At 35.8% G+C, this 14510-nt stretch overlaps 1 protein-coding gene and 1 pseudogene across 1 annotated transcript; both read left to right on the top strand.

Moving 5' to 3' along the window:
* Window positions 1-2133: 2133 nt before the first annotated feature.
* LOC148919051 (protein FAR1-RELATED SEQUENCE 5-like) lies at window positions 2134-4862 on the top strand (annotated as a pseudogene).
* Window positions 4863-5928: 1066 nt separating this feature from the next.
* SRT1 (sirtuin 1) lies at window positions 5929-14465 on the top strand. The gene is made up of 14 exons (XM_008228938.2): window positions 5929-6351; window positions 7315-7344; window positions 7444-7536; window positions 8216-8335; window positions 8749-8849; window positions 9036-9144; window positions 9404-9483; window positions 9956-10034; window positions 10365-10418; window positions 10705-10801; window positions 11514-11596; window positions 12375-12442; window positions 13382-13484; window positions 13772-14465. Exons 1-14 carry the CDS (start codon window positions 6253-6255, stop codon window positions 14069-14071), a joined length of 1416 nt encoding a protein of 471 aa, XP_008227160.2. The 5' UTR covers window positions 5929-6252; the 3' UTR covers window positions 14072-14465.
* The last annotated feature ends 45 nt before the right edge of the window (window positions 14466-14510 follow it).

Raw genomic sequence — 14510 nt, 5'->3', positions numbered from 1 at the left:
ATGCACTATATAGTTGTGTTATAAGAATGTGACTCAAAGGTGTTATCGGGGGCTCTCAATAAAGTCATAGAGACAAATGAATGTACAACAAGGGATCTCTACTCTCAGTAAGGAGAGAGAATACTCCTGAGATATGATTGATGAAATCTTTGCCCAAAGTTATAGATATGATTTATAAGAAGATGTTTTCAAATCATAACCAGGATAATTCACATTAAGGTTTTGACATGTAGAGAAAATATACTTGTAGATAAACTCAACTTTTATTAATAATTCAAGACGTGTCACACATTAACAACTCAAACACCTATTTATAGATATCGGGAAGATATGACTTACATTCAACCAAATCTCCCTATTTATTATAGATAACTATATCCCAAAATATGAAAAAACTCGTATTAATTTTAGATCATTAAGAAACTTATTTATTATAAATAAATGAACCTCATCTTGCATGAATTTTATCCCAATAGTCCATGTTTGTAAGTGCTCATCTCGCTACATCACCGACTCTCTTGCCCAACCATAGTCCCTACTTGACCATCATAGCCCAACACCAATGGCATGAATGTTCCCGAAATGATAACCAGCAGCCCCTTCGCATCTCCTACATCCACCCAACCCACCCTACCCCACCCCCTATACACATGCATTCCTTCTCTTCCCCCCAGCCCTTTTTGCCTCTCTGTATGTCTCTTTATCTTTCTCTCCCAAAATACACACATTAAATCGAAGGTTGATGTCACCGACTGAAGAAAAAAAAAATCCCCAAATCAAAAGATTGGTTTGGTTTTCACTGCCATCTTCCACTTCATCATTTGTGGGGCTCTGCCTCTTCTTCTTATCTGAGTGTACCAAAAAACTCAGCAGATTTGGGCTGGTGGGGCGATGCGGGATCTAGGAGGGGTAGAGGTAGATCTGAGGGTGCATCAGAGAGGAGATATTGATTAAGGTGTGGGAGAAAAAGAGACAGAGACAGAGAGACGGAAGGGCATGCTGGTGCTTGAGCAAAGGGGTAGAAACAGAGAGATAGAGATAGAGAAAGGAGAAAGATAAATTTTTATTTTTAATTGATTTTTAAAAATTCTATGATTATTTTAAGAAGACTTTGGAAAAACCCAAAGGAGAGAGAAATTTTGTAAAATAAGCCAAAATGGACAACATTGCCCTTATTTATTTTTGAATTTCCTGAGGAATCATTTACATTTGCATGTCTTTAATTTTAAAGTTGAGAGATTTTTTTGTCTTTTTTTGAAAAAGCTTTGGCTTTTTCCAAAAGTGAATTTTTTTTTTTTTTATGGCTAAAACATAAATTTACTATTATTTTATTTTATTATAGCTAAAAACCAAAAACAAAACTGTGGGACTCATAAATGCCACCTAGGCAACTAACATAAGATTTGACGGAACCCCTAACGGAGGAGATATTATACAGTGATACGGTACTACCACGTGGCGTGCTGTGGTAGTAATGGACCAATAGAATTATGACATTTGGCACTATGTTATTAGAGAGAGAGAGAGCGGTTTCATTAACACAAATGTTAACGCCGTTACTCTCTTCTTCTTTTTTTAATTGTTTTTTTTTCTGTTTCTTTCAAATCAAAGTAACCCTAACACATGAATTGCCATTGGAGTTTGCACCAACATTCAGAAAATACATCTGCAGTCGAAGAAAAGGAACCACCTGCCGCCCCAAAAAAATAAAGGACTTGCCTCTGACAAAAACGGATAATGGTACATCAATCAAACAATCCTTTACTTTATACAGCTCTTTTTTTTTTTCCTAATTTCTACATGTTGTTTTCGATTGTTGCAGGCTATAATTTTTTTTTTCGATTTCTGTAGGTTGTTCTTTTTACTATTCTGATAAAGTGGAACTAGATTCGCACATATAGTTAGTTGCACATATATAGTCTAATTACTTTTTGCATATCTATTTCGTTAACTTGGCTGTTTGCATGAAATATTTTTTTTTTAAGTAGCACACAGATGTACTTGTTAAAAGTATTTTATTAACAATTATACTCTTAATTTTTTGTTTGTTTTGTTTTTAAAATAACGTTGTGGCATGTGCAAGCAGTTATTGATATTGAAAGTGAAGAAGAAAATCCAATGATCGTCAATCGTATGGAAAGTTTTGAAGAAGATTTGCTTGGAAAAGTTGTGTCCACTGAAGAGGAAGCTTATAATCTCTACAACAGTTATGCTACGAGAACTGGATTTAGTGTCCAGAGGGGACAAAAGAGATACAATACAAAAAAAGTTTTGCAGCAATTTAGTTATTTTTGTTCAAAAAAAGGTTTTTGACTAGATAGTGACCCTTCAGAAGTGAGCATGGCTAACAAATTAGAGATGAGAACAGGTTGTGAAGCTAGAATTCGATTTGCCTTCCAAGATGACAATGGTATGTGGAAAGTTTCTCATTGTGTTTCTAAACATAACCATGAACTTGCTATGCCGGAAGAAAGGTAATTTTTGAGATCAAATAGAAAAGTGTCAGAAGCGCATTTGGGTGTGATTAAAACCATGGTGGATGCAGGAATAAGGACCACAAATACATACTCTTATTTATCAGAAGAAGTTGGTGGGTCTCAAAATGTTGGTTTTACAAAAAGAGATTGCTACAATGTTGTCAATAAGGAGAAAATGGTCATGATTGAAGCTGGTGATGCTCAAAGCTTGATAAACCTTTTCAAGCGCAAACAAGCTGAAGATCCTATGTTCTTTTACACAGTGCAAGTGGATCAAGAAAACCGAATGACAAACTTCTTTTGGAGAGATGGAAGGTCACGAATTGACTATAATTGTTTTGGGGATGTGGTAGTATTTGATACTACATATCGAACTAATAGGTATAACATGATTTGCGCTCCTTTTGTTGGCGTCAACCACCATTGGAAAAACGTACTATTTGGTTGTGCTTTTTTATTGGATGAGAAAACTGATTCATTTATTTGGTTATTTGAGACATTTTTAGAATCAATGGGAGGTCGAAAACCAAAGACTATTTTTACTGATCAATGTCAGGCAATGGCAAATGGCATTGAAAAAGTTTTTCCTGGGATATGTCATCGTTTATGCTCGTGGCATATATCTCAAAATGCTGCAAGAAATTTGGGAAGGTATTATGGGAATCCTGAGATTAACCATATGTTCAACAAGTGTCTTCAAGGATATTGCAAATAGACAAGAATTATTGCTACCAATCAACACCAGCTACACCTTTTCACTCCACTAACGAGGGATATCCAACAGTTTGCACCATAAAAACATTAGAGAAACAAGCTCAATTAAGCAGTAATATGCTCAAATTGTTTGTAAGGTACAACAAAATAGCAAAAGAACAGAGAAAGGGTTGCTCTTGCTACCCAAATTGTTTGTGTTTGAATAAACAGAGCAATTACTCAAATCATATGAAAGAAACAAAAAATCTGTTAGGACATATAGAATTAACCAAATCGTTCCATTAACAATATACCCAAACCAAATTAACTTACTCATCACCTTGGAAACTGAGAAATAAAATCATGTATCAGTTGCAATAAGGAAATGCAAAAAAAATAAAACCACAATCTGCAGGTTATGCTATGAAAAACAAATCTGCAAGTTATGCTACGAAAAACAAATCTGCAAGTTATGCTATGAAAAACAAATCTAAATCAAACTTCTTCCATCTCACAAATCAAGACATTCCAAATAAAAATTGAAACAAAACCAAAACCCCAAAAGTGAAGCAAATCATGCCAAACATATAAAACAAAAAATTGCAGTAGGATTCTAATTCGAAAAAAATTTGAAGAAACTTAAACCAAAAGACTACCAGAAATAAATGAATACAGAGAGTCTAGTTGGAAAACTGGTGAGAAAATCTTACGAAATGGAAGGTAGCCTTACTTTCAAACTTGGAGAAGAGGAGTTGGAGCCTGGGATGAGATCTCACATAATTCTTAGTCCAAAACAAAACTGAGGAACTAACGAGGAAAAAAAAAGGAAACATAGTGCAAAAATTGGAAAAAAAGAAGAAAAGATCTGCAAAAATGGGGAAACAAAATCAACAGAGATCATAAGAGAAAGAGATCCATAGTTTTCTAGCTGAAAAAGGTGTTCTTTTTCTCTGAAGTATTTTCTGAATGTTGGTGCAGACTCCAATGACAATTCACGTGTTAGGGTTACTTTGCTTTGAAAGAAACAGAAAAAAAAAAAAGAGGAAGAGAGTAACGGCGTTAACATTTGTGCTAATGAAACCGCTCTCTCTCTAATAATGAGTGCGGATGTCATAATTTATTGGTCCATACTACCACCGCACTGCCACGCAGTAGTACTGTATCATCAGTATAATTTCTCCTAACGGAGGAACCGTATTGCAAAAAATGGGAAAGAACGTAATACCTAATTGTTAAAATTGAGAAGACACAGACAAACATGCCTTACGAGTGCAACCATAGGGTACCAAACAGGAATCAGCACTAAAGTTTACACTGAACACACACTTAAGTCGCTTCACCTACTTGGGTGACTAACTACCTCAACTTCAAATTTTGCTAAACGTGTTTTGCTTGTGATATCCCAAGTTTCGGTCTATAACTCCGTTCTTTAGTTGCAATTGCTCGATAAAATTTCTATTCGAATTTTAAACTTTTATGGAATTGCTTGAATTGATAGAATCATCTCGAATGAAACTATAAAAAGGCCCTTGGATGATGATTTTCAAGTACCTGAACTCCATGGCTTAGAAACGTAGAGTGAAGCTTCACTTTCGCCTTTGTGCCAACATTCCCATGAAGGTTGCTCATCCAAAAAATGAAGTATTAAGGGGATTGAAGTTCGTTCCGGCAGGGGTTCCTTTGAAGTCCCAAACTCATTGCTCAGTTGCGAGTGCAAATTCAGGACTCGATCAAGATCCGATAATGGATGTGGACTCCATTCTGGTGCTCCTTTCGTCCGTTGCTGGCATTGGCCGGACCATGTTAGGAAATGGAAGGTTGATCTTGGTCCTTATCGCTTAACAAAAGATGACTTTGGGCCTTCATACTTAATAAGGGGTCACTACAAAAAATAGTCCTACTTGGGACTGTCCTTTGGAATAGAATACAATAATAGTCCCATTATCTTTTCAAGTAGAAATTGATAAAATCATCAGTATCACTGAATGATATGAATACTGCAAGCTGTCCCTTTTGTTATAAAAAGAGAAAATACATTATTTTTTTTATTTAATAAATTAAGAATATGAATTAATTATTTGAAGACTTACAGCCTAACAAGAGATGACTTTGGCCCTTAATGGGGGTGATCTCGGTCCATCGCGTCTCATCTATCGTTGTCGCCTGCATTCCGATAGTGATAGAGAAACTTCCCCATGAACAATGTATTACATGATAGAGAAGAAGCGAGACTCGCTTGAAGAAACTCTGACATGCCTTCAGAGGGAATTGATGGAAGCTGACCGAGCTGTGGCTTATGCCCATTCTGAGGGGATTCATGATGGCTTTTAGTAAGGGATCAGCTACTTTCGCGATAAAGTAGATGAGAGTTATTTGTTTGTTTACTGGGATAACTTCCATAAGGGACATATTAAGTTAGGAAGTTTGGTTCATAATAACTTGGGTTTCTATGCCCAATCCGCACTAGGGTTCTAACGAGATGAGTCTGATTAGTTAGAGGCTTTTTATTTTTGGATTAGCAATATTTGTTTTCTATTGTTTTGTTTGGTATTGGCCCGTGGCCTAAATTCTTAAATAAAGTTAATGTGCGACATATGGTCGAGTTGAAGGAGTACTAAAAATTAATTGAAAGACTAAAATGTAACTCGTAGATAAATTCAAGATAATTACTCCAAATTAACGTTATTTAGTTGGCAAAACAAAAAACCCTTATTTATTTTTTAGTAGAATACATACAGGCACCTTGGCTTGAACGGTTGAAGTTGAATCCATATTTATGGTTCATAGAGAAAAAGGTTTTTTTTTTTTTGGTCTGATAGAGAAAAAGCTTTAGCTCCTAATTAAAAGTCCTAACCATCGAGATTCTTGTGACAATATTATTTCCTTCTAGGCAAATCAAATCAGTACCTCATTCTGGCTTTTGGGTCTCCTTAAAATAGAGAGGGAAGAAAGAAAAGAAATAAAACAAGAGGGTCTCTAACTCTCCACCTTCGTTCCTTTCGATCAAACTTTCTCGAGAGAATTCAGACCAAAAAACAAATTTCTAAATAGCGAAAGTGGTATACGAAACATCAGAGTGACCATGTCCCTGGGTTATGCAGAGAAGCTTTCCTACATAGAAGATGTGGGCCAAGTCGGAATGACTGAACATTTCGACCCACCTCACGTTTTGCAAGAAAAAGTGAGAAACTTTTTCTCATTCTCTTCTGTTCTCTTTTGAGTTCTGTATACTTGTTCTTAAAGTTAGTGTCTTTGTTGATCTTCTAGAATTGTGATCTCCATGAATGTTAGGTTTTCTGCATACATTTGGCGCAATTATGGCATTAGTTTGCTGCGGGATGTAGATGTTTTCGTTCTACTTACATGCTTATTAAGATCTGACATCTGGGTTTAGGCATTCATTTGCAATTTGATTGGATTTTACTTGCTTTGTAAATCTATCAGTTGAGCTTTGTTAGCTCATTTTTGGGTTGTGGCATTTCTTACATACCTGTGCTTTTGGTTATCACATCTATGTCTATAGCCTTAAGGAGGTATAGATTATCATTTTAACATGTTGGAATGGAATGTAGCTGAAGTATACTAATGGAGTGGACAAAGACACAGTCTTTTCTTTCTCCTGTGTGATTGATTTAATTTGCTTATCTTCCATTGTAGTTTTTCTGTGTTACGGTTTGTGCACATGGGTAATGCCATTGTGGTGCTTTCCAGTACAAATCTTATTTATCCAACAAATGAAGTGTGCTGATGGAGTGAACCCGATTGTACTATTAATATTTAAACCCAAATATATGCTTGGTTTGCTTGAATCTGTCTCTTTCCTATAGTGGCATTGTTGTCTTGTTGGTATTCAGGACTCAGATACCTTTTTAAAACTTAGGAGTCGTGAATTATCTTTTAGTTCCCAGAATTTTATTGTCAATAATTCAACTTTGCTGATATTTTTTCGATTTATGAAGGTTTACTTCAAACATTTTGAAAAGTATTGGGATATCTTACTAACTGCCAGTTCCTTTGCATGTTTGTTCACTTTTTGTGCTTGCGTATCATCAAGATCTTTCATTTGTGTGCCTCTAACCTATGCAAAAGATTTTGTGTATGTATCCTCATTTGCTAACATCGTGTGTATGTATTTTTTTGGCAGATTGAACGGCTCGCCATGTTGGTACAAAAGGTTTGAGCTACACTTCCCATTTATCATGATGCTATATGTGTACTTCATATTTGATTTTATTTAATTAAGGTCTCTAAGAGTTTCCTTTGCACTTTGTAGAGCAAGCATCTAGTGGTGTTTACAGGTGCAGGAATTTCGACTTCTTGTGGTATACCTGATTTTCGAGGTCCAAAGGGAATTTGGACTCTGCAGGTGAGAATCCTTAAACCTGAGACTAAATTTTTAGTTTCTCTTTGGGCTTCTTTGTTGAAAAAATAAAATAAAATTGAAGTACCCCATTTTGGTTTGATTATTCTTGGTGGGGGAATGTAATTTGGGTTTGAGTTTTGAAGGTTGTATGTTAGATATGATGGCTTCTTGTCCATCCCAGATGCATCTTTTTTATAAATAAGATTGTTTCTTATAAGAAATAAAAGAATCCTAGCAACTTTTTCGTCTCTGCAAAATTATAAACCTCCAGTCCTTTTTAAATAAGCACATCTATATCGATTGATGCTTCTCCCCTATACTAACTACCTCTATCAAACTTACGATGGAGTCATGGAGTCAGTGAAAAACGGTAATTGTGCCACTTAAATCTTTTTTGCTGTCTCTAATTTCTTCTAGGCTTCTAGCTCATTCTATGAGAACTCGATTTTGGAAAGAAGTTGTGTCCTTCCTTTGTAACTCTCTCTCTCTCGCTCTCTCTCTCATATAGTGAATGTATGAGAAACGTAGTAAAAAGGAGTCCTCATTCTTTCATGTTTTTGGCTTGTCCAAGCTGTAAGATATGTAATCATACTTGTACCAGAATTATAATGACAAAGGGAAAGAAACATTCATGTCCCTGTGGAGTACTATGGATGGTTCTGATTTCTATTTACTAGTGCAGCGTGAAGGCAAAGCATTGCCTGAAGCATCATTGCCCTTTCATCGTGCAATGCCAAGTATGACTCATATGGCTTTGGTTGAATTGGAGAGGGCTGGAATTTTGAAGTTTGTTATTAGCCAGGTACGCGTACTACTGAAAATTTCTTTATGTTGAAGATTATTGATAATTGCTTCAAATTACTTATTCGCGTGGCTTAAGCCCTGTTTCATGCTTTTGATGCTAGCGTGTTTGAGTCTTTGACCTTACATTTTCCGTTTTTCTTATTCCTATATTGGGACCAGGGAAAGGGGTCATCAATAACATATAGTTTTTACTGCCGACTAGTATGTTGGTACTCTGGATTTTTACTAATTTGGGCGACGTTAGCAATTCCTTTGTTTTTGTTTCTTTTTTTTTCTTGTCTAACCATGGTACTTTCAAAAGAATTCCATTTAGGCTTTTTTTACACACTATTTCGTATTTCATTCTTGCACTCCTTTAAATGGTTAATTATCTCTCTTCATTCTTATTACCTGTTACTTACTGAATGCTAGAATGTTGATGGCCTTCATCTTCGATCTGGAATACCGAGGGAGAAACTTGCCGAGTTACATGGGAACTCCTTTTTGGAAACCTGCCCTTCTTGTGGAGTCGAGTAAGGGTTTCTCTTTATATCATCCTATTATTGTTGTTATTTGTTGCCTTTCCTCGCTATTTTTCTTTTTCTTTGGAATTAGGGTGGGGGACAGTTGATGTAGTGAAGTCAATATTTTTTCTTATTTACAGTTTGGCTGCTTTTGTAGTAAATGAAAATTTAATTTCATGATTTAAACTTGTAAAGGTATTTGAGGGATTTTGAGGTGGAGACTATTGGATTGAAGGAGACTTCAAGACGGTGCTCAGATAAAAAATGTGGAGCACGGCTTAAGGATACAGTTCTTGACTGGGAGGTATTGCTTACTAATAATTCGGTTGCTGGTTGGATGTCCATGGGGATGAAATAAATTCTTTGTTTCAACAATAAAAGAGGTTGCACTAAGTGTTTGGATTAATCACGTTAAAATAAGGGTTTGGTTTCAGAAATGGATTCCTTTCCCTTTTTTTTGGGCTGAGAAATAGGGAGAAGTTCCATGGATTGTGGCTGGTTCATGCATCTTATGAAAATTGTTGATGGTTGGAAAGCCTCACTTTCTTTCACTTTGTGTGCAGGATGCATTGCCCTCAAAGGAGATGAATCTGGCTGAGAAGCACTGCAGGATAGCTGACGTTGTTTTATGTTTGGGGACAAGGTAACGACAGAGTTACCTAACTTTAGCTTTACTTTTTGTAAGCAGCCCTTTTCTTGGTATGATATATACAAATTGTGTTTTCTTTCCTCAAAGTTATCCCCTTATGGGGTCTTTCATACCTTACCAGAGATGCAAATTAAGTGGGCCTACTCTTACAGTTTGAACATCGTGATTTTTATAGATTTTATTTTGGTTCATCTTCTTGCAATTTTAATATTTGCATTTGACATCCCAATTCTTTATTTTTTTTGGAAGTATTTTTTATATTATTATGAAATATGTGAAATACTATTACTTTATGGTTGATAGACTTTATACTGTAAATAGTTGTAATGTCTAGGCAGCCTAGTTGAAAATCAGGAATGGATTATACATCTCCATGTTAATAAAACAACTAGGGCTAGAAAGGGATAAGTCAGACTGTAAATGTTTTAGGGCATGAAGTTCTCTCTTACTGGTGCTATTGTTGCAGTTTGCAGATCACTCCAGCATGCAACCTTCCTCTAAAATCGCTCCGTGGTGGGGGGAAGATTGTAATTGTCAACCTTCAGGTGATTTCCTCTTTCGCTTGAAGTAAATTTAAGTGGGTCTGGAAAGAATAGAAAAAGCATGCACTAGCAGATGCATTTCTGTGCAAGTTCATGGCTGTTGTTTATGGGCTGTAAGATATTGGAGATGTCAGTTAAAAAAATTTCAACAGTTGAAAAGCACAAGGTTAAATCTTATTTCATGTAGAAATTGATATTGAGAACTTTCTCATGTCCATGGCCACTCTATCTTTCCCTTAAATGCTGCTTCCATATGTGTAAGGCCCATGTTTTACGTTATTCTCATCATTGATCTTCCAGTTATTTATTATGTACTTTGTTCCAACTTCACAGAAAACTCCGAAGGACAAGAAAGCAAATTTATTGATCCATGGGCTTGTAGATAAGGTATTGTAATTTATACCATAATATGCAGAGATTATATATATATTTTCACTGCTGACGAAAATAGCACCAGTGCAGTTTATGTTGGACAAGCTTTAGTCACCTTCTCTGCTGATGAAGTCGTGTATTACCCATTTTGTATATCACACATGTGCACGTCTCCTCGGGTCTTATCCGGGCTTTGTCAATAGATGTGTGAAGCAGAATGCTGAGATTGAATTTGTTTATTTCCTTTGAACATTCTGATTTGGTCTCCTACATATACCTTACCAATTCATTTGGACAACAGGTTATTTCAGGTGTCATGGACTTCCTAAATCTTCAGATTCCTCCATTTGTCCGGATAGATTTTTTTCAGATCATTCTAACTCAAGCCTTGAGTTCAGGTAACCTAGATTCATGCTTACTGTGTTAAATATTTTGTACAAGGTGCAGAGTTAGACATGTGTGCTTGTTTTATATGCGACGGAGATGCTTTATCATGAAAATTACAACTCGTATGACTTGTAAATGGCATTTATGGCAAAAATTTAAGTTTTTCTTTTTCTTTTTTGCTTCTTCCTGGATGGTGGGTGAAAAATATGTCCTCTGGTTTGCTGGTTTGCTATTAGATATGGAAATGAAGCTCATCCATTCTTCCAGCTTTGATGTTCTTTGTTACTGTTCTTCTGCAGAACATACTTGAGTGTTAACTTTATATACATTGTTGGTCTGTTCCTCACAACTTAAGCTTTGGTGTCTTGTGGTTGTCTAACAAGGTATCAGAGCCTTCGTTTGAATTTGTTTAACAATAAAAAATGCCTTTTTTTCCTATTATTCTCTTTGCTCGTGTAGACATACTTCATCTGAAGACACTGACCTGGAACCTATCATGTGGCTCACTTGGCAACATTGTCATAAGTCATAACACGGATAAATACGTTCAAATACATATGTAATACAAACTAATATGAGTTAAATAGTTCTATAGATGGAATGAATTAATTACTCTATCTTACAACTCCTTGTTTTGGTTCCCATTGTTCACTGAATTTCCCACTAATTAGTGTACACTTTTTCATTCAGCTTTCTCACATTGCCCATTCACTTGCATTGCAGATAAAAAAAATGTGAACTGGAACCTCCGGGTAGCAAGTGTACATGGACAGAAAGCTCCATTGCCATTCATTAAATCTATTGAGGTGAAATTCGTTTAAGAGCCTTATTCTGTTGATCTTTCTGCTTCCGGGTATATGAGGCTGAAATGGCCTCCTGCTATTCTTTTTTTCTTTTTTCTTATAGCTTATTCAAATTGCTAGATGCAGGACTGCATTCTTGTCATTTTACCGACAGACCACATCATAAGATTTTTTTGGGGGGGTATTTTACAGGTCCCTCTGTTGGAACCAAATAACTGTAAAGATTGAAACGGCTGACCATTGCCCCAAAGAAATCTCTTTATGTCCATTAAAGATGAACCCCTGACTCTCTTTTATTCCGTATATGATCCACTTAGCGAACATATGGAAGTTTTGAAACCCCGTTATAAGCAAGACAACTGTACATCTTGGTAGTAGATATATCTTAACTTTTATCTGGCACTAAGAAAGTAACTTGTTTACTACTTTACCTCAGAAATGATCCACTTATTCATTAATTGCTGTTATACATTTTTTTTCACTCATTCAAATTCCTAGATGCATGGTTGCCTTCTTGTCATTTACTGGCTAGCCAGATCTTTAGGTGGTTTGTCTTTTTTTTTTCTTCTTAGTGATAATTTACCACTGCGTTCCAACACACAAACCAAGTAGACTAAGCAGAGCACCAAATAAACCTCTAATAACAATTCCTATCCTCATGTTACCACGAGATTGATGCACTCGCTATACTTTCACAAGACATCACCTACAGAATTATATTGTTGTTATATATCGTTTTCTCCGATTTGGTGCTAACACTCCTGTTATGTTTGCATGCCAGATATCCTTTTTAGAAAATCAAGGGTATAAGTCAGCTGTTTTACAGAAGGAACCATTTCAACTGAAAAGGTAACTATACAATTTTGAATTCCCAAAAAAGATAGGTTCAGAAATACTTGAAGCTGTTGTAAACTATGTCAAATACAGATTTGATTCAAAACTAGAAAACAGTATGATCGATAAAAATTTGTTTGTCTCCTGAAATTTGCTTTGTTTTGTATTAAAAATATAGGTTGATTTCTAACTCTCAATTATGTAACCTGACCTGGAGAATCTAATAGTTTTGAACCCGTTTGGTAACTTTTTGGTTTATTTATTTATTAGAGAAACTGATTCAAGAAAGGAGAGAGGTGATGAAAAAAATGAGGGAAACATACAACCAAAGATTAAAACTAAACTTTGTATATTTGCTTGGGGCCCATTTGGTAACCTTTTTCTTTTTGGTTCTTAGTTTCCAATTTTTTTTTTTTTTTTTTTTTGGTTAGAGATAGAAAGGAAATATATGGAAGAAAGGGAGGGATGCAGAAGAGTAGAGGAAGGGAGAAGTAATGTTTATGTAACGCTACATAAAATGAAAACTAAAAACAATTTTAAGTTGTTTTCATTTTGAAGGCTTTGTTTCATTCATTCTCCTTCACTTCTCCCTCATCCCTCCCACCACCCTCCCTCCATTCTTCCATCTTCTCCTCCATGTATTTCCTCTCTATCTCTAGTAAATAAATAGAAAAAAATAAAAGTAAAGACCAAAAACAGAAAGGTTAACTAACGGGCCCTTTTTTTTTCTTTTAAAAAAAATTATGAATATATTGTCTCATCTTTCCGTAACATTTTATCGTTTTTCCTTCTCTATCTTTAATTAAAACCAAAAGACAAAAACTAAAAACTAGAATGTTACCAACTGGGCCCTTAGCAAGTATACTCCATTGTCATGTCTGTGCATGATCTACTAGTGGACGTGTCATCTAACATTGGCATCTTCTCACTTTTTTTTTGTTCAATATGTATCAGGAGAACATTACAAGCAAAGTCATTTGAAATGGTTATGAAATTCAACTTCATAGATAGTTGTGGTTGTCCATCCACAGAAATTATTGTCCCTCTTAATTTTAAGGTGAGTGGTTAGAAGTTAGAAGAATCATCTCCTTGTCTCTTACATGCTGTTTCACTTTGCATAGTTAGGTAAATGGCATAGAATTATGGTTGCTGGTTTGCAGGGTGCTTATTTGGTTTCAGCTGATAACTGCAATACTGATACTCATGCCACAATTCTCATGAAAAGAAGATAATTAAAGAAAATTAATTATCTCTGACAAGAACTTGAAAAATCTAGGATATTGCCCCTTCTAAGTTCTATGTTCTGAGGGAAGCCTGGCGTAATTGTAACTTATTATTTTCCAGGTTTCAAGAGACTGCTTCGAGCTTGATAAGGATGCCATATTGCAAAAGCTCAGACACACAGCAATTCAAGAATCATGCTGTGGGCAGATTGCAGTTGTTGAGAGAAATGCCATGTTGACCCCAAAAACTGATGTCATTGTATATGCCATTGTAACCAATGTTATCCGGTATAAGAAGACCACTGAAGCCTTGGAAGCTGATTCTCTAAGTAATGGTGTTAAAAGGCGAAGGGAAAGCGCAAATGGTACTGAAACATCTAGGAAGCGATCCAAAGTGCACAGGCGCAAACCTAGGTTTTAGAAAATGAATGGTCCGTGTTAAAAGGCGAAAAGAAAGTGTACATGGTACTGACTCATCTAGGAAGCGATCAAATGGTCACAGGCAAAAATCTAGGGTTTAAAACTGAATGGTTCTGTTTGGTTTTTTGTAAATATGTTACTGTACATTAGGACTGACCAAACAGTATGATTGCTGGCCTAGAAAAGAACTCCAGAAAGTATGATTAGTAGGGACTGGGTGAATTTTGTTAGAAGCTACGCTCGGTCTCCCGGCTGAATAGGGGTTGGCATAACTTGGTAATTTAGTTTTCATAATCTTGTTTCTCAGTGGGAGTTTCAGGTACTTCATTATGAAGCCGTTATTGCTGCTTCTATATACGTTTTTTGTAAAATTCTCAGTATCTCGAGATTCGTTTTGTTTTGTTGCTGCAAAATATGCATCAGTAGGAGCATGCAGGAAT

The sequence above is a fragment of the Prunus mume genome, linkage group LG3, assembly GCF_029339155.1.
Source record: "Prunus mume cultivar Tortuosa linkage group LG3, ASM2933915v1, whole genome shotgun sequence".
NCBI lineage: Eukaryota > Viridiplantae > Streptophyta > Magnoliopsida > Rosales > Rosaceae > Prunus > Prunus mume.
Note: the sequence above shows the minus strand (reverse complement) of the source record. Positions and strands in the feature narration are given on the sequence as shown.